The 26,494-nt window shown below is 46.1% G+C and overlaps 1 protein-coding gene across 4 annotated transcripts in view; it reads left to right on the top strand.

The window, feature by feature from the left end:
* The first annotated feature begins 202 nt into the window (after positions 1 to 202).
* Positions 203 to 26,494, top strand: part of PIKFYVE (phosphoinositide kinase, FYVE-type zinc finger containing) — a 290,094-nt gene continuing 263,802 nt past the window's right edge. For all 4 annotated transcript variants that reach the window (XM_063932710.1, XM_063932709.1, XM_063932708.1 and 1 more), the window contains exons 1-4: positions 203 to 381; positions 1,517 to 1,687; positions 23,945 to 24,060; positions 24,215 to 24,386. In XM_063932710.1, the coding sequence (XP_063788780.1) occupies positions 210 to 381; positions 1,517 to 1,687; positions 23,945 to 24,060; positions 24,215 to 24,386 (631 nt within the window). In that variant the 5' untranslated portion in view covers positions 203 to 209. The remainder of the gene's footprint in view (positions 382 to 1,516; positions 1,688 to 23,944; positions 24,061 to 24,214; positions 24,387 to 26,494) is intronic.

Raw genomic sequence — 26,494 nt, 5'->3', positions numbered from 1 at the left:
TTTCATCTTCACTGTGTATGTCATTTCTCCCGCCTCGTTCCTGAATATTACTGTCCCGGTCTTATTACGTGCTGTAGATGTATTTCAGATGTTATTACTGTTGGTTGGATCAGCAATGCCCAATGCTTGTGTTACCGTAACTCCCTCTATGAGTGTAATAGTTTGTGTTCGCTTATACTTCTCGTCCTCTTCCCCTCAGGTCTCATGAGATGGCCACGGATGACAAGTCCTCGCCCACCCTGGAATCCGGCAGCGACCTGCCCAGGTCTCCCAGCAGCCCTTCCCATCTCACCCACTTTAAGCCTTTGACTCCTGATCAAGACGACCCCCCCTTTAAGTCGGCCTACAGCTCCTTTGTAAATCTTTTTCGTTTTAGCAAAGGTAAGATGCCGGCGGTGGCGCAGTACGTACACTGATACGATGCGCTGCTTAGGATGATGAGTAACATGTAAAATTGGAGAGAAATCTGTTGTCTTCACAATAGGTCTGTTAGTGGTTCCTGATCATGTGCGTAATCTTTATTTCTACATCGTCTCCGGCTCCGCCGTTCCTGGGAATGTCACACAGAGAAGTTCTGCAGTAGTTTAAGACGAATACACCTTTCACCCTATTTACAGAGCCAGAAACACAGAGCGGGACTACAACTCCCAGCAGCTCCCGCGGCACTAAGCAATGAGCATCCAAGCTGTAATAGCAGCTATGCTGTACTAGGAGCCTGGTTGTCACGGTGTTACTGGTGACCAGCTATAACCGTACAGTACATAAACACAAGAGGTGAAAATCTGATTTTTGCTGATAAATGCACAAACGAGATGAGTGATGATTCTATCACTAAAATAAAAAATTGATTTTGATCTCTGTCTGCGGCCCCTCGCTCAGTCTGCGGCCCCTCGCTCAGTCTGCGGCCCCTCGCTCAGTCTGCGGCCGCTCGCTCAGTCTGCGGCCCCTCGCTCAGTCTGCGGCCCCTCGCTCAGTCTGCGGCCCCTCGCTCAGTCTGCGGCCCCTCGCTCAGTCTGCGGCCCCTCGCTCAGTCTGCGGCCCCTCGCTCAGTCTGCGGCCGCTCGCTCAGTCTGCGGCCCCTCGCTCAGTCTGCGGCCCCTCGCTCAGTCTGCGGCCCCTCGCTCAGTCTGCGGCCGCTCGCTCAGTCTGCGGCCGCTCGCTCACTCTGCGGCCCCTCGCTCACTCTGCGGCCCCTCGCTCACTCTGCGGCCCCTTACTCTGTCTTCATCTTGAGTAGATACTTTAAGGGAAGTAAATCTAACACGCCATCACCCAGCGAGTCTGTCAAAGTGATCCCCAGTGTAGCATTATAGAACTGAACGTTTATGCTAGTATATGTCCTATTTCTGTATATTATCTTCCTCTATGTTCGGTTGCGGCAGGTTCCGTTGCCCCAGCACGTAGTGACGGCGTTTGAGTCCAGTCTGTGTGACGAGCTCGGTACTTATTGTGGAACGTTAGTAAATTGCCTGCATGACACGTGCGGAATCCTGCAATAACTGCTCCTTTCTTTCAGATGAGGTCAGAACAGTATCTGCAGCGGACCGATCGGAGTCCGGTCCTGGTGACCACGCAATAAGGAACACCTGGTCCAGTCCGCATCACTCGCCATCGTTACAGTCTATAAAGTTTCCAGTGCAGTATAAGAAGCAGTTACTGGGAGAGCGAAGGTCCTCGGCCAGCTCAGGTTAGTCAGATATTAGAGACCGCGCCATGTACGGGCTGTACGTGATACGTGTCCACAGAGGGATCCAGGTAAAACGGAACATCTTGGATAACTTTTTATGCTCCTTGTCTTGCAACAATTTTGGTGTAGCCTATATATCATGTTACAGTGTTTCACAGGAGCTATTCAGTGGTTCTTTAAACGGGATGTAGTTACATTGGCGGCTGACGGCATCCCGTAACCAACGCCTTTAAACTGGGAGCTGTTTTCTACGCTACAACTTGGCACCTTTATTTGTTTTGTTTTGTTTGTTTCTTGTTTGTTTTTTCCTATAAAAATTTCCATTTCAGCTACATCTCTTTTATACCCCTTTCACATCACACAAATAACCCGGTATCGACACGGTATATTGCAGTGTCGAAACGGGTCAGTGTGCGATGTGAAAGCACTTTGGCCCAATTAGCGGGTCGCCTGACCCGGTAATTCAACCCGGTAAAAAAGAAGGGTTATTACCGGGTTGAATACCGGGTCAGGTGCAGTGTGAATGGGAGCCGTTCCGATGCGACACGGCTCCCATTCACAGCATAGGGAGAGGCGGCGCAGGAGATGAGCTTATCTCCCAGCGCCGGCTCCACCCCCTGCTGCTGCTGCCCCCCCCACCCCCGCTGCTATGGCAACCGACCCGGTATATTGCCGGGTCAGAAAGCCACCAAAGCAGAACAAATGCCGGATCCCACCCGGTAAGGACACGTTTCTCTTCCTGGGTGGGATCCGGCATTTGCTATCTGAAAGCGGCATTAGGGGGGTACAATAAATTATCACATTTGCGACAATTTGGTATCCTATTAGCAGCAAAACGCTATCGGCGATAAGTCTCCATAGGGTTTATCACGGATTTCTCTTAACCATCTCTGAGTATTGGATAGGTAGTGCAAAATCCCTATTTTATGCTAGAAATGGCGGGATTTGGTTCAGAAGCTCTGCCCCCTCGAATGACTAATTAGGCTCTTAGAAGTTTTTAAATAGACAGTAATAACATGTCATTTTTGGGGTAAAAAAAATGCAAAGTGGGGTACAAGGTATGAGACAGGTATATTGGGGTGCTTTATGAGTAGGACAAGTGTTTTTAGGCTTGCAGGTGGGAGTAATCGGTCTGTTTTCCCTTAAAGTGGCCCAAATATATACTTATACCCATTTTTATGTACCCCAAAATTAAAGAGGGCAATTATTTTGCAGGAAAAAAGTTGCTTTAAAAAAATAAATAAATACACATTTTAAAAAACAATGCATATAACCGTAATCTGACCCAATGTATTTACACCAAATAGTTTTGTTCTGGCCACTAATAAACTTCTAGAATGTTTTCCTATATTATTTTGGCCTTTTTGGGGGTACAGACAGATTTCCCCATTTTTTTCTTATACTTATCTCTGCTTTTGCCGGCAAGAATTATCGCACCAATCCCATTATCGCCATGTTGGAGTAGGATAGGTGCGATACACAGGAGTGCGTTGGCTGCGATTAGCCGATTTTTTTGGGAGATAGGTGCGATAACATTAGTCGCGATCACAGGTCACGTTATTGTGGCTAATTGGATGCCCCCCTTGGGCTAGTTACTTTATTAACTCAACTGCTGTGTCACATGGGTGTGGTTCGTGGGTTGACAGTGTCTAGTAACAGTACTAGGTCGACAGGGTCTTCAGGTCGACAGGTCAAAAGGTTGACATGAGTTTTTAATGTTTTTTCGGTGTCATACAGTGACCGGGAACCCCAATTAGTGCACCGTGTCCCCTCGCATGGCTCGCTTCGCTTGCCATGCTTCAGGTTACTATTCCCAATTGTAGTCCGCGTGGATTGTTAAGTATGAAAAGGATAAAAAAAGAAAAGAAAAAAAGTGAAAAACTCAGTCGACATTTTTTGACCTGTCGACCTAGAACATGTCGACCTAGTTACTGTCAACCACTACTGGTCAACCTAAACATTGTCGACCTAGTTACTGTCGACCTAGAAACCGGATCCCGTGTCACATGTGCATCTTCTCAATAGTAACTGCATTGGTTTGATGCAAAATCCTGTCTTGTGTCTAATAAAATATATGGTTTATTTCATGTAATCTCCTGGGGATAAGCAATTTAATACAACAGCTGCACAGACCAGTGATTCCCAAACTTTCTGGAATCGCTGTGCCCTAGAGAATCAACATATTTTTTTCCACAGCATCCGTAGTCCAATATATTCTTATTGAGAAGTTCCGAAAAAAAATAAAAATGAAATGAAGTGCGGTAATCTCTGCTCGTCTGTCATTCTTATGGCAGTTATTCGGTGGTGTACGTGTTGTGCTTCTGTTTTCCACATTAGTTCCTTATTGGCAGCCAGCAGTAGTGCTTTTACCTATCGCAATGACCATAAATAACATTGGTCTGCGTCATTTTTGTGGTTAAGGGTTTTATAGGTGTTCTTTTATATTTAGTGCATGGTGAATTCAAAAATATAACTCCTTCGGTTCAATCAGGTCGGGTTGTTTTTGCTCTCTCAAGCATAAAAAAGTTATTATAGCATTTATCGCTTCAAAGCTGACTTACATGTGCATCAACTGTACAGTATACAGGTTGAGTATCCCTTATCCAAAATTCCACATTTTTGGGTCCCCTACTGAGATAGTGACATAAATATTATATATATTATTTATACATATACATATTTAAAGACCATATGTATAATACATGTCATTATCTCAGTAGAGGACCCAGAAATGTGGGGTTTTGGATAAGGGATTAAAGTTTTAAACTCTTCCTGTTCTCTGATGATAATTCCCAGCAGACTCTGGGAAACCTGGATAACCCGGATTTCCAAACCTCCATTGCTGCTGCGGAGTGCACAGCCTTTGCTTTCCTCTATCTTGGTGGGAGCTGATCCGACAGGAATGCGGACAATTCAAGGCACCAGCAATAGACCACAAGCATATTCACATCCTGACATTGATCTTCTTGCTCCTTGAGATTAGGAAGTTGCTGTGGCAATAACTGCTAACCCTGTACAGGGAAAAGGAGGGAATAAGGGGATCCGGTCTGTAGGTCGACAGTGTCTAGGTCAACCACTATTGGTCGACAGGGTTTCTAGGTCGACTGGGTTTCTAGGTTGACATGTTCTAGGTCGACAGGTCAGAAGGTCGACATGAGTTTTTCACACTTTTCATACTTCGATCCACGTGGACTACGGCTGGAACGGTAATCTCGCTCGGCACCTTCGGACACGGTGCACTAATTGGGGTTTCTGGTCACTCTACGAAGAAAACGACACCAAAAAAACATAAACTCATGTCGACCTTTTGACCTGTCGACCTAGAATATGTCGACCTAGAGACCCTGTCGACCTAGTTATTGTCGACCCAGACACTATCTACCTTCCATACCACATTCAAAAATAAGGTGTGCTGGTACTGTATATTGCACTTTGGTGTTCCTGGTAGTCTGGCTGAGCCCTTACAAAATGAGTATAAAAGTGCAAGAATCGCCCCAACAAGTTTTGTTGCTACATCTGTGCTCCAGTCACCATGTCCGACCAGCAGTCAGAAGTCACTCCATTTGTGAGCAAAACGTATCAAATCTATTTTGGAGTTAACATTGGTGGCCAGGACATATGTGCCTCACATATGCTTCAACGTGGGTGTTCAAATTCTGTGGAGCTGGAGCAACAAGAAGCAAAAGTGTCTGATTTTGTTATGCCAATGGTGTGGAAGAAAGGATGTGACTCTACTGCTGACTGTTATCTGCATGACAAACTTACAAGGTAAGCTTCATTTTGTCGGGGAACTCTTGCGGAGCTTCCAGGCTCTTGGTGCATGTGGGTCCATAAAGATGCTTTTCTCCGGTAGGGTCCACAGGATAACATTGGGATATGATGACGCGACAGCGGATTTGCACCAATCTGTCAAAGCTTTCAGCCTCCCAGCATGCAACGGGCCCGTCCATATATTCCTGGCTCATGCAAATCAGTTTTTTGTTTGGTGCGGCAGGAGCCGGACCATGGTCAATGGGCTGCTGCATTTTTAGCAGCCATAAGCTTTTTCTATTTTATTTTTATAGTCTTACTATTTTTTCTGAGTGTTCTTTCTAAACAGCGTCTTATACGTACCTTAGCAAGAGTCGTTCCAACAACTCCCTGCCGGGTTGCAACAACGCATACCCACGTGTACAGTGCTATTTTTCGGCGGGCGTCTGTGTCGGATATACTAGCAGGTCCAACAGACGTTACCAGGCTGTGGCCGGAGCACGGGGAGAAGGTAAGGCATCGGTTCCGCTTAGAGGGGGAACACGGACACAGCCGCACTGTTTCGGGAGGAGACTAGGGATCATTGGCTCCAGGGGGGTAGTATGAGGCTGCGATCCCTGGGGTTGATGTCAGCAGTGGGGAGTAAGACGCTCCCCTTGTCGCCCCTCCCCCCTGTTCATGACCAGTTTCCTCCGAGTTTCCTGCCATGAACTAATTTTCCGCTTCTGTCTGAGACACTGTGTAACTAAAATGACCCTGTTGCAGCATAGGGGTCTGTGTGACTGGTGCGTCAGTGTGTTCACTTGGGCGTCTGTGTTCACTGCAGGTTCACAGGGCGAGTGTATTCACTATTAGCGCCTGGATCCACTCAGCATTCGCATTAATCGATCCTGGAAGCGGGATAAAGTCTCCTTGTATCTTACTCACCTGAGCCGGGTGATACAGCACTAAGTCTCTACCTTTGAGTACGAATAGTTGGATAAGTGCCTGATGCATATGAGTTTGATCATTATTGCTGCTGTTTTCTCTCGCTGTGCGACTGAATATGTTTAAAACTCCTATATAAGGTGATGCAGTAATATGTTTCTCCTACATACTTGAAATGTATCTGTAGTTGATTATGTGCTCATATTGCTTATTGTACTAATGTATAACCTGTGACTGATTGCTAGTGTGTTTGCTGACTTTACTATAATTCTGTCAGTTTTCTTTGTAATCTGATCCTCAATGCTGGTGCAAAGCAGGGTGAGGTCAGATTGTAGGTCACTTTTTAACAAATTTTAAAGTGATTAAAGTCATAAATTGTGTAGTTAACACTGTACAGTTGTGTGATTTATTTATCATGTCTAAGAGCGGCAAGGGTGAGGAAAATGCACTCTCCACAGCAGTACCAACACTCATGTCATGTTGTTTTGCATATCTGAGTTAACCTCTCAGGTTCTGGTTCAAAATGGATTGTGTGCAAACTTTTTTTAGTTTTCACCAAAGCCTCTTGAATAATCCAAGGCAGACACAGGTTCAAGTTGAACCCCCATTGGCTACTTTTGCACAAACATTATCCAGTATAGCTGAGCGGATAATGCCAGCTTCTATACCAGGATAAGTTACACTATTAACCCTTACATGCAACATTCCACCTGGGGTTATTACATCCACCAGGGGAAGTGGCAGCCTTTCAACAGAAACAGAAGGCAATTAAGCCGGCGCTGGCTGTCTTTCCAATAATTAAAACAACTATGGATGATTGAAAAACACTTGTATTTATTAACTGACACTAATTAGTGAATAAAAACATGAATAAAATATAAAATTCACACAATCATATAAAATTAAGGGCATATATGGAGCTGAGATACATATAATTTTTTATACTCTGCACATCCTCACATTCCTGTTTTCTATTATCTTCCTAAAATTCACAAATCCATCACTGCACCTCCCGGGAGACCTATTATTTCTGGCATTGACTCTTTGACTTCCAACCTCTCATTTTATGTTGATTCTTTTTTACAATCTCGAGTGTCCTCACTGAGGTCTCATATCAAAGACACTACACATTTTTTGAATTTAATTAACACCATTACATGGAGAGACTCTTATGCTTTTCTCACTTTAGATGTTTCTGCTTTGTACACAAACATCCCTCATAAGTTGGGGTGTGAGGTTATTAAAAGGAGATTGGACTCCGATGATGACCTCAGTGAGGAACAAAAATCATTCCTTATCACGTCCATTTCCTTTATCCTTTCACATAATTATTTTTTGTTTCTCGGTGCATTTTATTTACAGGTGATGGGCACAGCCATGGGGACCAGGTTCGCGCCCAGCTATGCCAACCTATACATGGGGGAGTTCGAACAAACCCATGTGTGGGATGGTGGCTGGGCGAAGAACCTGGTCCTCTATGGGCGCTATATTGATGATCTATTTATTATTTGGGATGGGGACCTTAATTCTGCGACACAATTTATTCAGTCCCTTTCCTGTAATGAATATAATCTTTCTTTTACTTCCATTTTTCACACTTCCAAAATTAATTTTTTGGATGTAAACCTTGAGATTATTGATAACAAAATAATCACATCCACATTTAATAAAAAAACAAACACCAATTCTTATTTACACTTCACGAGCTCACATTTTAGACCCTGGAAACAAAACATCCCTAAGGGACAACTCATTCGCCTGAGGCGGAATTGTTCCAATTTTGATACTTTTGTCGAACAAGCAGAAAGTTTACTTAAATCTTTCAGGGAATGTGGTTATCCCGATAACCTTCTACAAAAGGCATTTATAGAGGTCTCTAGTTTGGAAAGAAATAGCCTCCTACAATACAATTCTAGGAAAGAAGAATATGGGGAAAAAATGGATAGAAGTTCGGCATTTATATGCAAATTTAACAGTTGTGCAGGACAGATTCGCAACATACTAAACAGAAATTTCAAAATCCTGAGACAAGATCGTATGTTGACAGATACATTACCTAAAGTACCACAAATAATATATAGAAAGAATAGGTCACTAAAAACTCTCTTGGCACCCAGCCATTTGAAAACAATAGATAAGGATGATAAAAAGAGGCAATATATGTCAGGATCCGAATGGTTGACAAAGAAACCACTTGGCTTCTTCCACTGTGGTAAGAATAAATGCCAAGTTTGTACACATACACCAAGAAAAACAGTATCTATCGATCTACCGAACAAAACTGATGTATATTTAATTAAATCATTTATGAATTGCGATTCCTCATATGTCATCTATTTACTTTGGTGTAGTTGCCACTTATATTATGTAGGTCGCACCACCAGGAAACTACGCACCAGGTTCATGGAACACAAAAGAAATATTGCTAAAGGCTTCCTCAAGCATAGTGTATCTCGTCATTTCTTAAACACACATCAGAAAGATCCTGGATGCCTTTCAATCCTAGCTTTAGAACATGTGGCACCTACTGTGAGAGGTAGAGATAGATATACAACCTTATGTAAGAGAGAGATATATTGGATGTTACAGTTCAGTTCAGTACACCCGACTGGTTTAAATGAGACAATGGAATTAAATATAGTAATATAAAACCATTGGGAGATGTCATGTTGAACTCTTATCTCTCAATAAATTTGAGCATCTGTCGTCTGTGGTTGGTACAGGTGACAACTCTGTGACACCTGTGTGTGGTCTGTTCGGCCGTGGAGGCATCCACGCACAACCTGGACGGGACGGTGGTTTTTCCCTGTCAGCACGCCTGGGTAGTGCGTATATCCGGGACATCTAAGGATATTTGGGACACCTCTGTTAACAGAGGACCCCCCACGGCCGGATAGCCACCCAATCATAGCGAAGATGACAGGTTCTGTGAGAAAAACAAAGCTCCATCCATTTGCACCGTCCCCTTTCTCTTCCATGTTGGTCTCCGCCCCTCCCGCTCCCTCCCCCCCCCCCCCCCCTCCCATTTTGGGTTTCATTTAAATGTATATAAAAAAATCATGTATTTTTAATGTCTAAATTTTATTTATTATCAAGTAAGCATTACTAATTGCTATCATTAGCACTATTATTATCTTATGTGTGCCCTGTATCAAAATATATATCCTGAGGAGATCTAAGGAAGATCCGAAAGATATTATCGATTGAATCTGCATTATGTATAACTGTCTCATATAGTTCTAGTATATGAGTATTATCTGATTAATATTTCATGTATCTCATATAACATTTGATCTGAAGATAATATCTGATCGTCAGAACTAGAAATTATGAGTATTCAATATAATTGGAAGTGTTACCATATGCTAAAAACAAGGATTTATATATTTATGTATCCCATTTTCAAGATTTTTATATGTGGTCTTTGTTCCTTATATGCCCACAGTGGGGCAAGATATGCCCGCTTTTCCGTCCTTGAGGTCCCGCCCTGCGAGTCACATGACAGGCGAGTGACGTCGTCGCGCATCGCGACGACGCTCACTGGGGTTGCTTAGCAACTAGACAATCCCGGTCCGGACACCGTACGCCGGAGTATACACGGGTTGCCTAGCAACCGAGTTACTTCCGCCAGGCCACATTTGCTGGCCATTGCCGGTCACGTGACCGGGCTGCACGGGGCCACAGGACGGAACATCGAGACTTGGTTATCATATATATAAAAGTGATCTTAATATCATTGGTAAGGTCTGCAGGTTTGGATATACATAACATAGGGATTTCTGAGATTTACATGGAAAATCTATAGAACTCAGAGTCCGGAATCAGGTCATGTGACTGTACTGACCTTTAACACCTTTCCTATTCAGCTTTATTTATGTTTATAGATTATATATATACATACATTCTTTGTGGGTTTGCCTCCTACACATCTCTCTATCTATTAAATAGGATTAGTGAAATTGCAAAACTATAGTTTTTATAAATACTATGGATGATTGATTACTCATTATTGTTACACACCTGTTACACACCTGTTGGGCATCAGGTGATTAAATAGGGTTTAAATAGATCCCTGAATCAGTGGGAGCTCTACTTCTGATGAAGCTAGGTGACCGTGCCTAGGGAAACGCGTTAAGTGTGAAAAAGCTGCCATCACCACCATCACCAGTGCTCCACTTCATCACAGGATCCAGATATGGACTTTTGACAATCTATTTTGGAACACCTGCCTTGGAATTGTTCTCTGTGGGACATATCAATTACAGCATTCATCGGAGAGACCCAGCTTGAATACAAGTGATACAGCTTGCTTGCTGTTTTCAAAAGCAATTGGAAGCCTCCGCTCATACGGGTAAAACCAGCTGTATTCCATTTCTCTTCCCCAGGGAACTTTTGTCCAGTGTTCTAGTCCGGGATCCTCAGTGGACACTCATTAGCAGCACATTTGAAAATTTTTTTTTTTTCTCAGCTCCATATATGCCCTTAATTTTATATGATTGTGTGAATTTTATATTTTATTCATGTTTTTATTCACTAATTAGTGTCAGTTAATAAATACAAGTGTTTTTCAATCATCCATAGTTGTTTTAATTATTGGAAAGACAGCCAGCGCCGGCTTAATTGCCTTTTGTTGTAAAAACTCTGTATTGGGACTGACAATCCCTTGCTGGCAGCTGTGACAGCGCGTCTGGAATTGTTCTTCTCTTTTTCAACAGAAACAGGCTGGAAGGCCGGTGGTAAGTAAATCACATAGACATGAAACAACATCTTCACAGTCTACACGTTTCAGATGAGGATTCGTCGGAGGATGAGGACTCATCGCACTCTGGGTCTGCATACAGAGACGAGGAGGAAGGCCTCAGCTCAGTGGACATACATGAGTTAATTAGTGCTATGAAAGCCATTCTATCCTTAGAGGAGGCAGCAGAGCCTTTGTTAAAATCTAAGGCACCTGTGTTTAAACGTTTCAAAACAGTTAGGACTGAGTCAGAACAGCTGACAAACATTATGCAAGAGGCCTGGATTATGCCTAGTAAGAAGTTTAGAATTCCAAAGAAATGGAATTCCCATTATCTCCTTCCGGCTGGGGACTGTTTAAAAAGGGAGGTGGCTCCCAAAGTAGATACGCATTACAATAGATTGGTGCGAAAATCTATATTACCTCTGCAGTCAACATCAATACATGATGTCACGGATAGGAGAGTCAATGGTTTTCTAAAAAAAAACAACAGGTTTTCCTTGTCTTGGGCAATCATAAGACCAGCCATATGGCTTCAGCCTGGATGGCGAAAGCAGTGGCAGCCTCGGCTGATGCATTGGAGGAGGATCTTTCAATGACATCTAGACAGCAAAAATCCCATATTGCACATATCAAACAGGAGCGGCCTTAGTTATGGGTACAGTTGCCTCTCAGGCATCAACTTCAGCAGTAGCAGCTCGCAGAGTGGTTTGGCGACGTACATGGAAGCTAACTCAGAATCCAGGAAGGTTCTGGAGTCTTTGCCTTTTTTACTAGAGATATTCTTTTTGGTAAAGAATTAAACAGTATTTTTGAGTCAGAAGCAGACTCCAAGAAAGTGAAGTTTCCTTCCACACAAAAAGGGTGATGGCAAACAGTTCCAATCCAACCAAGTCTGGTAAAACTAAAAAGCATTGGACTACCAGAGGACTGGCTCCAAATCAGAAGATAGGCCATTGATCTGATGGTGCTGGCCTCCACCTGGGGAACCTCTGGGTGGGAGGCCAACTTCTTCAGTTTGCAGATTTAGTAGCAGTCTACCACTGATGCTTGGGTGCAAGAAGTGGTATTTCACGGTTATGCATTTGCTTTCAAGAAACACCCTCCTCAAAGGTTTCTTGTACCAGCCCGTCTTCAGTGGAAACGAAGGCCAGGGCTTTGCAAGAGGCAGTTTAGCAGTTGCTTCAGTCAGGAGGAATAATCCAGTTTCTCCTGCACAACGGGTACAGGGTTTATTACAACCTGGTTTTAGTCCAGAAGCCAAATGAGTCGTTCCGGCCCATACTCAATATCAAAGTGCTGAACTAATACATTTGGGTGCCTCGGGTTCATATGGAGACTTTATGTTCCATTATTTTGGCCATGGAGCTGGAGGTTTGTATGGTATTCCTGGATATCCAAGAGGCTTACCTACATGTACTTATAGCCTTGTCTCATCAGCGCTATCTTAGGTTGCTATCCTCCAGCAAAATTTTTCAGTTCAGGTCCTACCATTTGAACTGGCCACAGCTATCTACAGCTACACCACACTGGACATGCCCAATCACATCTGATCTTGGAAGCTATGTAGTGTTGGGCCTGGTTAGTACTTGGATGGGAGACCACCTGGGAATAGTGGTGGTAATGGCATCTTATCTTCATCAGCAGGGGATTTTTCCATACCTCAACGACTTATTAATCCTGGCACAATCTCAGGAATGGCTTCAGTGTCATCTGCAACAGACAATAGCTTGTTTGCAGTTATATGATTGGCTCATAAATTGGGCAAATTGTCTCTGGTTCCGTCACAAAGGATGACTCACTTGGGGGCTGTGTTGGATTCGGGTATTCAGAGTGTAATTTTACCTCTGAACAAAATATCCAAAATTCATTCAAGGATTCAGGAGTTGCTACACAGTCAAATGGTATCCATTTACGCAGCAATGCGTGTGATGGGATTGATGGTGTAGATATTCGACATGATGGAGAATACTCAGTTCCACTCGATACATCTGCAACGTCTGATCCTTTCCAAGTGGAGTGGTTTTCATCAGACAATAAAAACGTAGATTATGGTCCTTCCTCTGGAAGTAAGGAGGTCAATAGCCTGGTGGCTACATACATCCTATCTGGACAAAGGGAGACTCCTTTGGATATCAGATTGGTAAACTTTGACAACGGATGCCAATCTTCAGGGCTGGGGAGCAGTGTCAGGAAGGAGTTGGTTCCAGCGGTAGTGGGCCAAGGAAGAAAGTTGCCTGGCAATAAATATATTGGAACTTCGGGCCATATATATGGCACTTATTCAGGCAAAGAACATCCTTCAGGGGAAACCAGTTCAAATCCGCTCGGACAATGTAATGGCAGTAGCATACCTCAACCATCAGGGAGGAACTTGCAGCCAAAATACAATGAAGAAGGTAAGTTACACGTCAAGGTGGGCAGAACTTTATTATCCAGCCTTGTCCGCAGTATTCATTCCGTGAGTCCTAAACTGGGAAGCACTTTTTTTCAGTAGACACGCCATTCATGCACGAATGGGCTTTACGCCCCCAAAGTCTTTCAAACTCTGGTAGACAATGGGGGTTTCCGGAGGTAGATCTCATGGCGTCCCGTCAGAATAACAAAGTTTCCGCATGCGGGTCAAGAACAAATGATCCCAGAGCAACCTTTGTGGATGCCCTGTCGGTGAGATGGGATTTCCATCTGGCTTATGTATTTCCACCAATCATCCTGTGACCCAGGGTGATGCGAAAGTTACGACATAGTAAGGGTGCCGTGATACTAATAGCTCCGGCTTGGTCCAGAAGGCAGTGTTACACAGATCTGCAGAGGATGTCGATGGATGCTCCATTCCTACTCGCTTAACATCCAGATCTACTGGTTTGGGGTCATTGCTATTACTAGCACTTGGATCAACTGTCTTTGATGGCGCGGCTCTTGAGGCTTCCATCCTGAAAGCAAGAGGATCTCACAACAGGTAATTAAAAAAAAAATGCTTAGAGTAAGGAAACCTTCTTTAACTTGCATGACCGTCGAATATGGCAAGCCTATATTCAGTGGTGTAGTGACTGGAAATTTGACCTTGGGTTTCAGAATTTCAGAGTCTCAGCATTCCTTTTAGGCAGGAATGGACTAAGGTCTGCAGGTGGCTCCTTGAGAGGACAAGTGTCAGCATTGACTGTATGGTTCCAAAAGGGAAATTGCTAACCTACAGGATGTGCACACTTTTTTCCAGGGAATGCCGCAGATTCAACCTCCTTTTGTTCCTCCTACAGTGCCTTGGGACTTAAGTTTAGTCCTAAAGGTTCTTCAAGTTGCCCCATTTGAACCACTAAAAAGAGTGGTCCTTAAATGGTTGACAGCTGAAGTTCTTTTCTCTGACGTCCTAGTGGATGCTGGGAACTCCGTAAGGACCATGGGGAATAGCGGCTCCGCAGGAGACTGGGCACAAAAGTAAAGCTTTAGGACTACCTGGTGTGCACTGGCTCCTCCCCCTATGACCCTCCTCCAAGCCTCAGTTAGATTTTTGTGCCCGGCCGAGAAGGGTGCACACTAGGGGCTCTCCTGAGCTTCTTAGTGAAAGTTTAGTTTTAGGTTTTTTTATTTTCAGTGAGACCTGCTGGCAACAGGCTCACTGCATCGAGGGACTAAGGGGAGAAGAAGCGAACCTGCCTGCTTGCAGCCAGCTTGGGCTTCTTAGGCTACTGGACACCATTAGCTCCAGAGGGACCGAACACAGGCCCAGCCTCGGAGCTCGGTCCCAGAGCCGCGCCGCCGGCCCCCTTACAGAGCCAGAAGCAAGAAGAGGTCCGGAAAAATCGGCGGCAGAAGACATCAGTCTTCAACAAGGTAGCGCACAGCACTGCAGCTGTGCGCCATTGTTACTCAGGCACACTTCACACTTCGGTCACTGAGGGTGCAGGGCGCTAGGGGGGGGCGCCCTGAGCAGCAATGTAAACACCTTGGCTGGCATAAATACACCACATATAACCCCCAGGGCTATATGGATGTATTTTAACCCCTGCCAGAACTCACCAAAAAGCGGGAGAAAAGGCCGCCGAGAAGGGGGCGGAGCCTATCTCCTCAGCACACGGGCGCCATTTTCCATCACAGCTCCGCTGGAAGGACGTCTCCCTGACTCTCCCCTGCAGTCCTGCCCTACAGAAAAGGGTAAAAAAGAGAAGGGGGCACTAATTTGGCGCAGTTTTAATACTAACAGCAGCTATAAAGGGAAAAGCACATTTTATAGTGGTATTCCTGTCTATATATAGCGCTCTGGTGTGTGCTGGCATACTCTCCCTCTGTCTCCCCAAAGGGCTAGTGGGGTCCTGTCCTCTATCAGAGCATTCCCTGTGTGTGTGCGGTGTGTCGGTACGATTGTGTCGACATGTTTGAGGAGGAAAATGAGATGGAGGCGGAGCAATTGCCTATTATAGAGTTGTCACCCCCTAGGGAGCCGACACCTGAGTGGATGAGCTTATGGAAGGAATTGCGTGACAGTGTCAGCTCTTTACGACAGACAGTTGACGACATGAGACAGCCGGCTACTCAGCTTGTGCCTGTCCAGGGGTCTCAAACGTCATCAGGGGCTTTAAAACGCCCGTTACCTCAAATGGCAGACACAGACACGGATACTGACTCCAATGTCGATGATGAGGAGACAAACGTGACTTCCACTAGGGCCACACGTTACATGATTGAAGCAATGAAAAATGTATTGCATATCTCTGATAATACAAGTACCACTAAAAAGGGTATTATGTTTGGTGAGAAAAAACTGCCTGTAGTTTTTCCTGTATCCGAGGAATTAAATGAAGTGTGTGATGTGGCGTGGGTTTCCCCCGATAAAAAACTGATAATTCCTAAAAGGTTATTGGCATCGTACCCTTTCCCGCCAGAGGATAGGGCACGTTGGGAAACACCCCCTAGGGTGGATAAAGCGCTCACACGCTTGTCTAAACAGGTAGCACTACCCTCTCCTGATACGGCCGCCCTAAAGGAACCTGCCGATAGAAAGCTGGAGAATATCCTAAAATGTATATACACTCACACGGGTGTTATACTGCGACCAGCAATCGCCTCAGCCTGGATGTGCAGTGCGGGCCTGGCGTGGTCGGATTCCCTGACTGAAAATATTGATACCCTAGATAGGGACAGTATATTACTGACTATAGAGCATTTGAAGGATGCATTTCTATATATGCGTGATGCACAGAGGGATATTTGCCGACTGGCATCAAGAGTTAGCGCGCTGTCCATTTCTGCAAGAAGAGGTTTATGGACGCGGCAGTGGTCAGGTGATGCGGATTCTAAAAGGCACATGGAAGTATTGCCTTATAAGGGGGAGGAGTTATTTGGGGTAGGTCTATCAGACCTGGTAGCCACGGCAACTGCTGGAAAATCCACATTTTTACCCCAGGTAGCTTCTCAACCTAAGAAGACGCCGTATTATCAGGCGCAGTCCTTTCGGCCCCATAAGGGCAAGCGGGCAAAAGGCGCCTAATTTCTGCCCCGTGGCAGAGGGAGAGGAAAAAGGCTGCAACAAACAGCCAGTTCCCAGGAACAAAAGCCCTCTCCCGCCTCCGCAAAGTCCTCAGCATGACGCTGGGGCTTTACAAGCGGACTCAGGCACGGTGGGGGCCCGTCTCAAGAAGTTCAGTGCGCAGTGGGCCCACTCGCAAGTGGACCCCTGGATCCTTCAGGTGGTATCTCAGGGGTACAAATTGGAATTCGAGACGTCTCCCCCTCGCCGTTTTCTAAAGTCTGCTTTACCGACGTCTCCCTCAGACAGGGAGGCAGTATTGGAAGCCATTCACAAGCTATATTCCCAGCAGGTGATAATCAAGGTACCCCTCCTACAACAGGGAAAGGGGTACTATTCCACACTATTTGTGGTACCGAAGCCGGACGGCTCGGTGAGACCAATTTTAAACCTAAAATCCTTGAACACTTACATACAAAGAATGTTCAAATTCAAGATAGTCACTCAGAGCAGTGATTGCAAACCTGGAAGAAGGGGACTATATGGTGTCTCTGGACATCAAAGATGCTTACCTACATGTCCCAATTTACCCTTCTCACCAAGGGTACCTCAGGTTTGTGGTACAGAACTGTCACTATCAGTTTCAGACGCTGCCGTTTGGATTGTCCACGGCACCCCGGGTCTTTACCAAGGTAATGGCCGAAATGATGATACTCCTTCGAAGGAAGGGAGTTTTAGTTATCCCTTACTTGGACGATCTCCTGATAAGGGCAAGATCCAGGGAACAGTTGGAAGTCGGAGTAGCACTATCTCAGATAGTGCTGCGCCAGCACGGTTGGATTCTCAATATTCCAAAATCGCAGCTGATCCCGACGACACGACTTCTATTCCTAGGGATGATCCTGACACAGTCCAGAAAAAGGTGTTTCTCCCGGAGGAGAAAGCCAGGGAGTTATCCGAACTAGTCAGAAATCTCCTAAAACCAGGCCAAGTCTCAGTGCATCAATGCACAAGGGTCCTGGGAAAGATGGTGGCTTCTTACGAAGCAATCCCATTCGGCAGATTCCACGCAAGAACCTTCCAGTGGGATCTGCTAGACAAATGGTCCGGGTCGCATCTTCAGATGCATCAGCGGATAATCTTGTCACCAAGGACAAGGGTGTCTCTCCTGTGGTGGTTGCAGAGTGCTCATCTTCTAGAGGGCCGCAGATTCGGCATTCAGGACTGGGTCCTGGTGACCACGGATGCCAGCCTGAGAGGCTGGGGAGCAGTCGCACAAGGAAGAAATTTCCAGGGCTTGTGGTTAAGCCTGGAGACATCACTTCACATAAATATCCTGGAGCTAAGGGCCATCTACAATGCTCTAAGCCTAGCAAGACCTCTGCTTCAAGGTCAGCCGGTGCTGATCCAGTCAGACAACATCACGGCAGTCGCCCACGTAAACAGACAGGGCGGCACAAGAAGCAGGAGGGCAATGGCAGAAGTTGCAAGGATTCTTCGCTGGGCGGAAAATCATGTGATAGCACTGTCAGCAGTGTTCATTCCGGGAGTGGACAACTGGGAAGCAGACTTCCTCAGCAGACACGACCTCCACCCGGGAGAGTGGGGACTTCACCCAGAAGTCTTCCACATGATTGTGAACCGTTGGGAAAAACCAAAGGTGGACATGGCGTCCCGCCTCAACAAAAAACTAGACAGGTATTGCGCCAGGTCAAGGGACCCTCAGGCAATAGCTGTGGACGCTCTGGTAACACCGTGGGTGTACCAGTCAGTGTATGTGTTCCCTCCTCTGCCTCTCATACCCAAGGTACTGAGAATCATAAGAAGGAGAGGAGTAAGGACTATACTCGTGGCTCCGGATTGGCCAAGAAGGACTTGGTACCCGGAACTTCAAGAGATGCTCACAGAGGACCCGTGGCCTCTACCTCTAAGAAAGGACCTGCTCCAGCAGGGACCCTGTCTGTTCCAAGACTTACCGCGGCTGCGTTTGACGGCATGGCGGTTGAACGCCGGATCCTGAAGGAAAAAGGCATTCCGGATGAAGTCATCCCTACCCTGATCAAAGCCAGGAAGGATGTAACCGTACAGCATTATCACCGTATTTGGCGTAAATATGTTGCGTGGTGCGAGGCCAGGAAGGCCCCTACAGAGGAATTTCAACTGGGTCGTTTCCTGCATTTCCTGCAAACAGGACTGTCTATGGGCCTAAAATTAGGGTCCATTAAGGTTCAAATTTCGGCCCTGTCGATTTTCTTCCAGAAAGAACTGGCTTCAGTTCCTGAAGTTCAGACGTTTGTCAAGGGGGTACTGCATATACAGCCTCCTTTTGTGCCTCCAGTGGCACCTTGGGATCTCAATGTAGATTTGGGGTTCCTAAAATCACATTGGTTTGAACCACTCACCACTGTGGACTTAAAATATCTCACATGGAAAGTGGTAATGCTGTTGGCCCTGGCTTCAGCCAGGCGTGTCTCAGAATTGGCGGCTTTATCCTATAAAAGCCCTTACCTAATTTTTCATACGGACAGGGCAGAATTGAGGACTCGTCCTCAATTTCTCCCTAAGGTGGTTTCAGCGTTTCACTTGAACCAGCCTATTGTGGTACCTGCGGCTACTAGGGACTTGGAGGACTCCAAGTTGCTGGACGTAGTCAGGGCCCTGAAAATATATGTTTCAAGGACGGCTGGAGTCAGAAAATCTGACTCGCTGTTTATCCTGTATGCACCCAACAAGCTGGGTGCTCCTGTTTCTAAGCAGACTATTGCTCGTTGGATTTGTAGTACAATTCAGCTTGCACATTCTGTGGCAGGCCTGCCACAGCCAAAATCTGTAAAAGCCCATTCCACAAGGAAGGTGGGCTCATCTTGGGCGGCTGCCCGAGGGGTCTCGGCTTTACAACTTTGCCGAGCAGCTACTTGGTCAGGGGCAAACACGTTTGCTAAATTCTACAAATTTGATACCCTGGCTGAGGAGGACCTGGAGTTCTCTCATTCGGTGCTGCAGAGTCATCCGCACTCTTCCGCCCGTTTGGGAGCTTTGGTATAATCCCCATGGTCCTTACGGAGTTCCCAGCATCCACTAGGACGTCAGAGAAAATAAGAATTTACTTACCGATAATTCTATTTCTCATAGTCCGTAGTGGATGCTGGGCGCCCATCCCAAGTGCGGATTGTCTGCAATACTTGTACATAGTTATTGTTACAAAAATCGGGTTATTATTGTTGTGAGCCATCTTTTCAGAGGCTCCTCTGTTATCATGCTGTTAACTGGGTTCAGATCACAGGTTGTACGGTGTGATTGGTGTGGCTGGTATGAGTCTTACCCGGGATTCAAAATCCTTCCTTATTGTGTACGCTCGTCCGGGCACAGTATCCTAACTGAGGCTTGGAGGAGGGTCATAGGGGGAGGAGCCAGTGCACACCAGGTAGTCCTAAAGCTTTACTTTTGTGCCCAGTCTCCTGCGGAGCCGCTATTCCCAATGGTCCTTACGGAGTTCCCAGCATCCACTACGGACTACGAGAAATAGAATTATCGGTAAGTAAATTCTTATTTTTCTACTGGCTATTGCTTCAGCTAGAAGAGTTTTCAGATTTAGGGACATTGTTATATCGCCCTCCATTTCTGATTCTTTATCCAGACAGAGCGGTTCTCCGAACCAAATCTGCGTATCTTCCTAAAGTGTTGTCTAAATGCCACCTTAACAAAGAAATTGTAGTCCCGGACTTCCAGGGGTCAGACCTTTCTGCAGGAGATGCATCCTTGGACGTAGTCCGTGCCTTAAGGATCTACGTGGATCGTACCAGTGCCATCAGAAAGACAGACACTCTGTTCGTTCTCTACAGGATTTCATAAGAGAGGATGGCCTGCTGATAAGCAGACACTGGCGAGGTGGCTTCGGATGACAATTTCAGAAGCATACTCTCAAGCTGATCTCCCTGTTCCAGTTAATGTCTTTGCTCACTCTACTCGTAAGGTAGGTCCGTCATGGACAGCACAACGTGGTGCTTCGGCAGAATAGACATGTAAGGCAGCCACATAGTCTTCCATTAACACATTCATTAGACCTTATGCCTTTGATACCTTTGCCTCCCAGGATGCTGAATTCGGGCAAAGGATTCTCCTGTCCAACTAGGAACGTGCCCTCTACTAAATTGCTTTGGGACATCCCAATGTTAACCTGTGGATAACCTGTGGACCCTGCTGGAGAATTCTTAGTTATGGTAAAACTTACCGTCGATAACGTTATTTCTCCTAAGTCCACAGGATCCACAGGGATCCCGCCTTGACGCATCTGATTTGAGGATCCTTTTACTCACTAACCTCTTCCTTCTTGTACGGAAGGGTGTGCATGTGTGTTCTTCTCGCCTGATTAGGGCTCTCTATGATGCTTCTGCCTTGAGCTTTGGAAAAACAACTGATTTGCCTGAGCCAAGAGGCAGGGATATATGGATGGGCCCGTTGCATGCTGGGAGGCCGAAAGCTTTGACCAATTGGTGCAAATCCGCTGTCGCGTCATCATATATCCATTTTATCCTGCGGACTTAGGAGAAATAACGTTATCAATGGTAAGTTTTACCATAAGTCTGCTTTGAAGCAGTAAACTTAATTACCAAACTATTATATAAGTTGGTTACGAAATATAAACTTTTTTAAACTCAAGAAAGAAAAAAAAAACCTGACCTGATTGAACACAGTGAGTTATATTTTGGAACTCACCATGCACTAAATATAACAGATCACCTATAAAAACCATGAGCTCAGGAAAACATGTAAACCACAGACCAGGGTAATATGATTTGGTACTAGACCTCCGACCTGCATCACCCCTGCGAGTGCCCTACCGCACTCTAGGGCACCGCTGCATCCAGATTGGCAACCACTACTATAGATAGACGTTCTATTTTTGGAGAGAGGTTATTTCTAATTTACAAGTCAGATGTTTAGTATTCTGCAAAGGTTTAGTAAAACATAAATCTTATCTGCATGATTGGAAGTATGCTAATTACCAATCTACATAGGATGTATTCTATAGAAATGGAGGAAACAAAAGCCTAGACATAGCCGAGAGGGATAAATGCACATTTAGTTTATTAATCCCATTATGATTGGTGTATAATTACTTACACATTCAAGGAGAACCCACTTGGACTATAGCGACGCCAAAAGTCACTTTGTGACGGCTTTCTACTCGTACAATAAAATGTGAAATAATTATCACTGTAATAAAATAATGCAATAAAATAGCTCACAGGGAATCAATAGATGGATGAATAAAATCCAAGTATTTTCCAGAATCTTCAGGAGGAAGAGACACAAGATCTAGAAGGACATAAGGCTGATGTATAGAGAAGTGTATCAGTGGAGAAGTTCCCCATAGAAACCAATCGGCTCTTGTCTATCATTTTATAGATTCACTTGATACATGCTATGTCAATGCCGATTGGTTCCTATAGACAACTTCTCTTCCGGTACACTTCTCTACTCTTTACAGTGCAAGCAAACTATAGTTCTGCAACTCTCAGAGCTGTACTGGGAAGCCAGGGGGGTTCTGCAATCCATACCTTTTAGAGAAAAACAATACGTTTAGCCAGGAAGCAGTTAGCTTACCGACATACGGGATCCCGGCGGTAAATATACAGACGCTGGGATCCCGAGGGACGATACTTTGCCGGCATCAAGAGACCGATGTCGCTCGTGATGCTGGCGTCATATTAAGCACTGCTGTCCTGCCGCAAGGAGGTGTGGGGGGGAGGTTAGGTTTAGGCTGCAGAAGGGGGGTTAGGGTTAGCCTGCAGCGCCGGGAGGGTTAGGCACATAGAAGGGGAGGTTAGGCATCAAGTGGAGAGGGTTAGGTTTAGACAGCGGGGAAGGGAGGGTTAGGGTTAGGCACATGGAAAGGGAGGGTTAGGTTTAGACAGCGGGGAAGGGAGGGTTAGGTTTAGACAGCGGGGAAGGGAGGGTTATGGTTAGGCAGCGAGGAAGGGAGGGTTATGGTTAGGCAGCGGGGAAGGGAGGGTTAGGCACATAGAAGGGGAGGGTTAGGTTTAGGCAGCGAGGAAGGGAGGGTTAGGGTTAGGCACATAGAAGGGGAGGGTTAGGTTTAGACAGCGGGGGAGGTTAGGGTTAGGCACATGGAAAGGGAGGGTTAGGTTTAGGCAGCGGGGAAGGGAGGGTTATGGTTAGGCACATAGAAGGGGAGGGTTAGGGTTAGGCACATGGAAAGGGAGGGTTAGGTTTAGACAGCGGTGAAGGGAGGGTTAGGGTTAGGCACATAGAAGGGGAGGGTTAGGTTTAGGCAGCGGGGAAGGGAGGGTTAGGGTTAGGCACATAGAAGGGGAGGGTTAGGTTTAGGCAGCGGGGAAGGGAGGGTTAGGGTTAGGCACATAGAAGGGGAGGGTTAGGTTTAGGCAGCGGGGAAGGGAGGGTTAGGGTTAGGCACATAGAAGGGGAGGGTTAGGTTTAGACAGCGGGGAAGGGAGGGTTAGGGTTAGGCACACAGAAGGGGAGGGTTAGGTTTAGGCAGCGGGGAAGGGAGGGTTATGGTTAGGCACATAGAAGGGGAGGGTTAGGGTTAGGCACATAGAAGGGGAGGGTTAGGTTTAGACAGCGGGGAAGGGAGGTTAGGGTTAGGCACATAGAAGGGGTAGGTTAGGTTTAGGCAGCGGGGAAGGGAGGGTTAGGGTTAGGCACATAGAAGGGGAGGGTTAGGTTTAGGCAACGGGGAAGGGAGGGTTAGGGTTAGGCACATAGAAGGGGAGGGTTAGATTTAGGCAGTGGAGAAGGGAGGGTTAGGGTTAGGCACATAGAAGGGGAGTGTTAGGTTTAGACAGCGGGGAAGGGAGGTTAGGGTTAGGCACATAGAAGGGGAGGGTTAGGTTTAGACAGCGGGGAAGGGAGGGTTAGGGTTAGGCACATAGAAGGGGAGGGTTAGGTTTAGACAGCGGGGAATGGAGGGTTAGGGTTAGCCACCAAGCCGGGAGGGTTAGGGTTAGGCACCACCGGGGACGGTTAGGGTTAGGCACCCACAAGGGAGGGTTGGGGTACGGGGAAGAGGAGGGTTAGGGGCCTTAATGGGGGCTATCGGGATTTTGACCGCCGGCATCCAATCCATCGGTAAATCAAACTGATCCCGTTTAGCCATGTGTATCTTTGCTTTATGGGGTATAGAATAGCTACACTTATAAAGAATATGCCGGATTTTGCTCTGAAATGGCATATAGTATGTATAGTTATCAGAAGTCAGTGTAAGGAATCGTAGTGTGAATCATTAATTGAGATTCACAAGAAAAGCGAAAACTTGAGTACATAATAATAAATCTGTAACTTTATACGTCCCGGGTACCAGAACTACTAAACATGGGCTATCATTGTATTTTAGAGACGAGAAGAAAAGCAGAGGCCCCTCTGGGGCACGACCCGCGGACGGCCGTGCAGCTGCGCAGCCTGAGCACCGTCCTCAAGCGTCTCAAAGAGATTATGGAAGGAAAGAGCCAGGTAAGTTGCTGTATGTAGTGCTGGGTTTTCTCTGTGAGGACCTGAGCGCACGTGGATGTGTCCGTATACGGGATTGGAGCATCACCACGAGTCCGTAGCGCTGTCTGGACTGTACGACTGTACGGTAAAGGTCTCGTGCTTCTGTCTTCCCCAGGACAGTGACTTGAAGCAGTACTGGATGCCGGATAGTCAGTGTAAAGAGTGCTATGACTGCAGCGACAAGTTTACCACCTTCCGACGGAGGCATCACTGCCGGCTGTGCGGACAGATCTTCTGCAGCCGCTGCTGCAACCAGGAAATTCCGGGGAAATTCATGGGATACACAGGTATCCTCTACAAGTATTTTATACTCTATTACCGCACAGGAATGAAGACACTGAGAATATCGCTGTCGTTCTGGGGGAGCATTTTTCTTCTGTTCCTGCGTAGTTCAGCGAGGGTGCGTGCATTGCCTAACGATGCAATTAGGGGCCATGCGGAGATGCGTGATTGCGTCTAGCTTTGGCCTGATTTGTGGCACAAAGGATAGGGCTGGTGTAAGTGCGCATTGACAGGTGATGGCGGATATATATAACCAAGCACGCGGATAGGGGTGGTCCGTTTGCAGACCTTCGTACAACCCGGTGTTGCACAACTGTAGGTGAACATAAAATACTCCATACTGTACATCATAGAGCGCTACATTGCTGACTAAGGCACGTATTAAAGTGCAATGCATGAAATTAGGGTTTAAAGTTATTGCGAGTATAACATGAACATCGCCGTCATTAGAGCGTCATACGGATGTCTGTGTAATCATCACGTGTTAGGTACAGACAATAGTCTGTCACACCTGGCTGCATGGGTAAAGTTCCAGGAGACTAAAGAGGGAGCCTGTGTCAGCCAAGGCATACTTACAGTATATAAATGCTTCGAAGACGATAGTCCCACCCCCACCCCCTGCCGAATATTTTTCCTGATCTCGGGGTGTCCGCAAATAACATACACTTATATCGAAAAAGGTATTCTTCCCTTTGTGTGCTATATGTCGATAACAGCCCTTGTGCTCACAAGAGAACCTTCACCGTGATTCAAAACAATCCGTACATAGAACAAAGCGTGATAACAAGTGGCGCTATTCTGTACGCTCTGTGACAGATACATCTTACACATAGTTGTTGTAAGGAATTCAGATTCAAAGATACAAATTTGTCAGGAATTTCTTTAAATGTCCAACTCTAAAGATAGAAAGGAACACAGAACATAGGGGGTCATTCCGACCTGATCGCTCGCTGCAGTTTGTTGCAGCGCATGGCAGCTTTCGTTACCTAGCGATCGCCTCTGAGACAGAGGTGGTCGCTGGGCGGGAGGGGGATGAACGTTTAGGGGGAGCAGTCCGGCCAACGCAGTCGTGGCCGGATCGTTGGGGGGGGGGGGGGGGGGGGGGCGCGGCGGCTTCGTGACGTCTCACGCAGCCGCTGCGGCCAGCAGGAGCTCCTGCGGCTGGCCGGGAGTTACTCCTCAAATACAAATGCATCGCCGCTGTGCGATGCGTTTATATTTGTGCGGGGGGGGCGGCACTGACATACGGGGCGGACTAGCCCTGTACTGGGCGTCCCCCGCATGTCAGGGAATGTGATCGTTTAGCACAGCTACGATCAACTCGGAATGAGGGCCATAGTGCAATCCTGTTGCCAATAAAGATGCTTCATAAATGGGATTCATATCCGAAAGTGCTCAAGCAGGGGACGGAACGTGCTGTGTGAGGACCCAGGAGACAGATGCCGCGTTAAGAGATCTGGGGGACACGTGAGTAACCGGGACTTGCGGTGGCTATACCCTCTCTTTATCATTGACTGTTTGAGTGTATTTTATTAAAAAATTCATTTTAACTTTAAACAGACCATATTGCACTATTACCATTGTATTTCTCTAAGTGGCACATGGAGAAATAAGAAGACGTGTCTGCATTCAGAGATTTGCTTTCTATACGCCCATTATTTCTTCCTCCATGTGAGTGAGACCAATAATCAATAAAACATTCCTTATTGGCAACAGGATTGCGCTATGTTCTGTGTTCCTTCCTATCTTTAGAGTTGGACATTTAAAGAAATTCCTGACAAATTTGTATCTTTGAATCTGAAATCCTTACAGCAACTATGTGTAAGATGTATTTGTCACTGAGTGTATAGAATAGCGCCACTTGTTATCACGCTTTGTTCTATGTACAAATCACATACACTGTATGGACTAAACCGCAATCGCACAGTGACTGAGATGCAGAGTTGGACTTGCGCTAATTTACGTGGCGCAAAATACGCGCTGTTGGTTTTGTGCAAGCTCGGAAAACAGGTTGTGCAAACCTGACACCTGCTGCAAGTGACTGTAGGGAAGGGGACAGTTTAACATTGATAAAATTAGTGCCATGTAATTCCCTCCCCCCGTGTATGTAGTG

This window comes from Pseudophryne corroboree, chromosome 7 (assembly GCF_028390025.1).
Source record: "Pseudophryne corroboree isolate aPseCor3 chromosome 7, aPseCor3.hap2, whole genome shotgun sequence".
Lineage (NCBI taxonomy): Eukaryota > Metazoa > Chordata > Amphibia > Anura > Myobatrachidae > Pseudophryne > Pseudophryne corroboree.
Note: the sequence above shows the minus strand (reverse complement) of the source record. Positions and strands in the feature narration are given on the sequence as shown.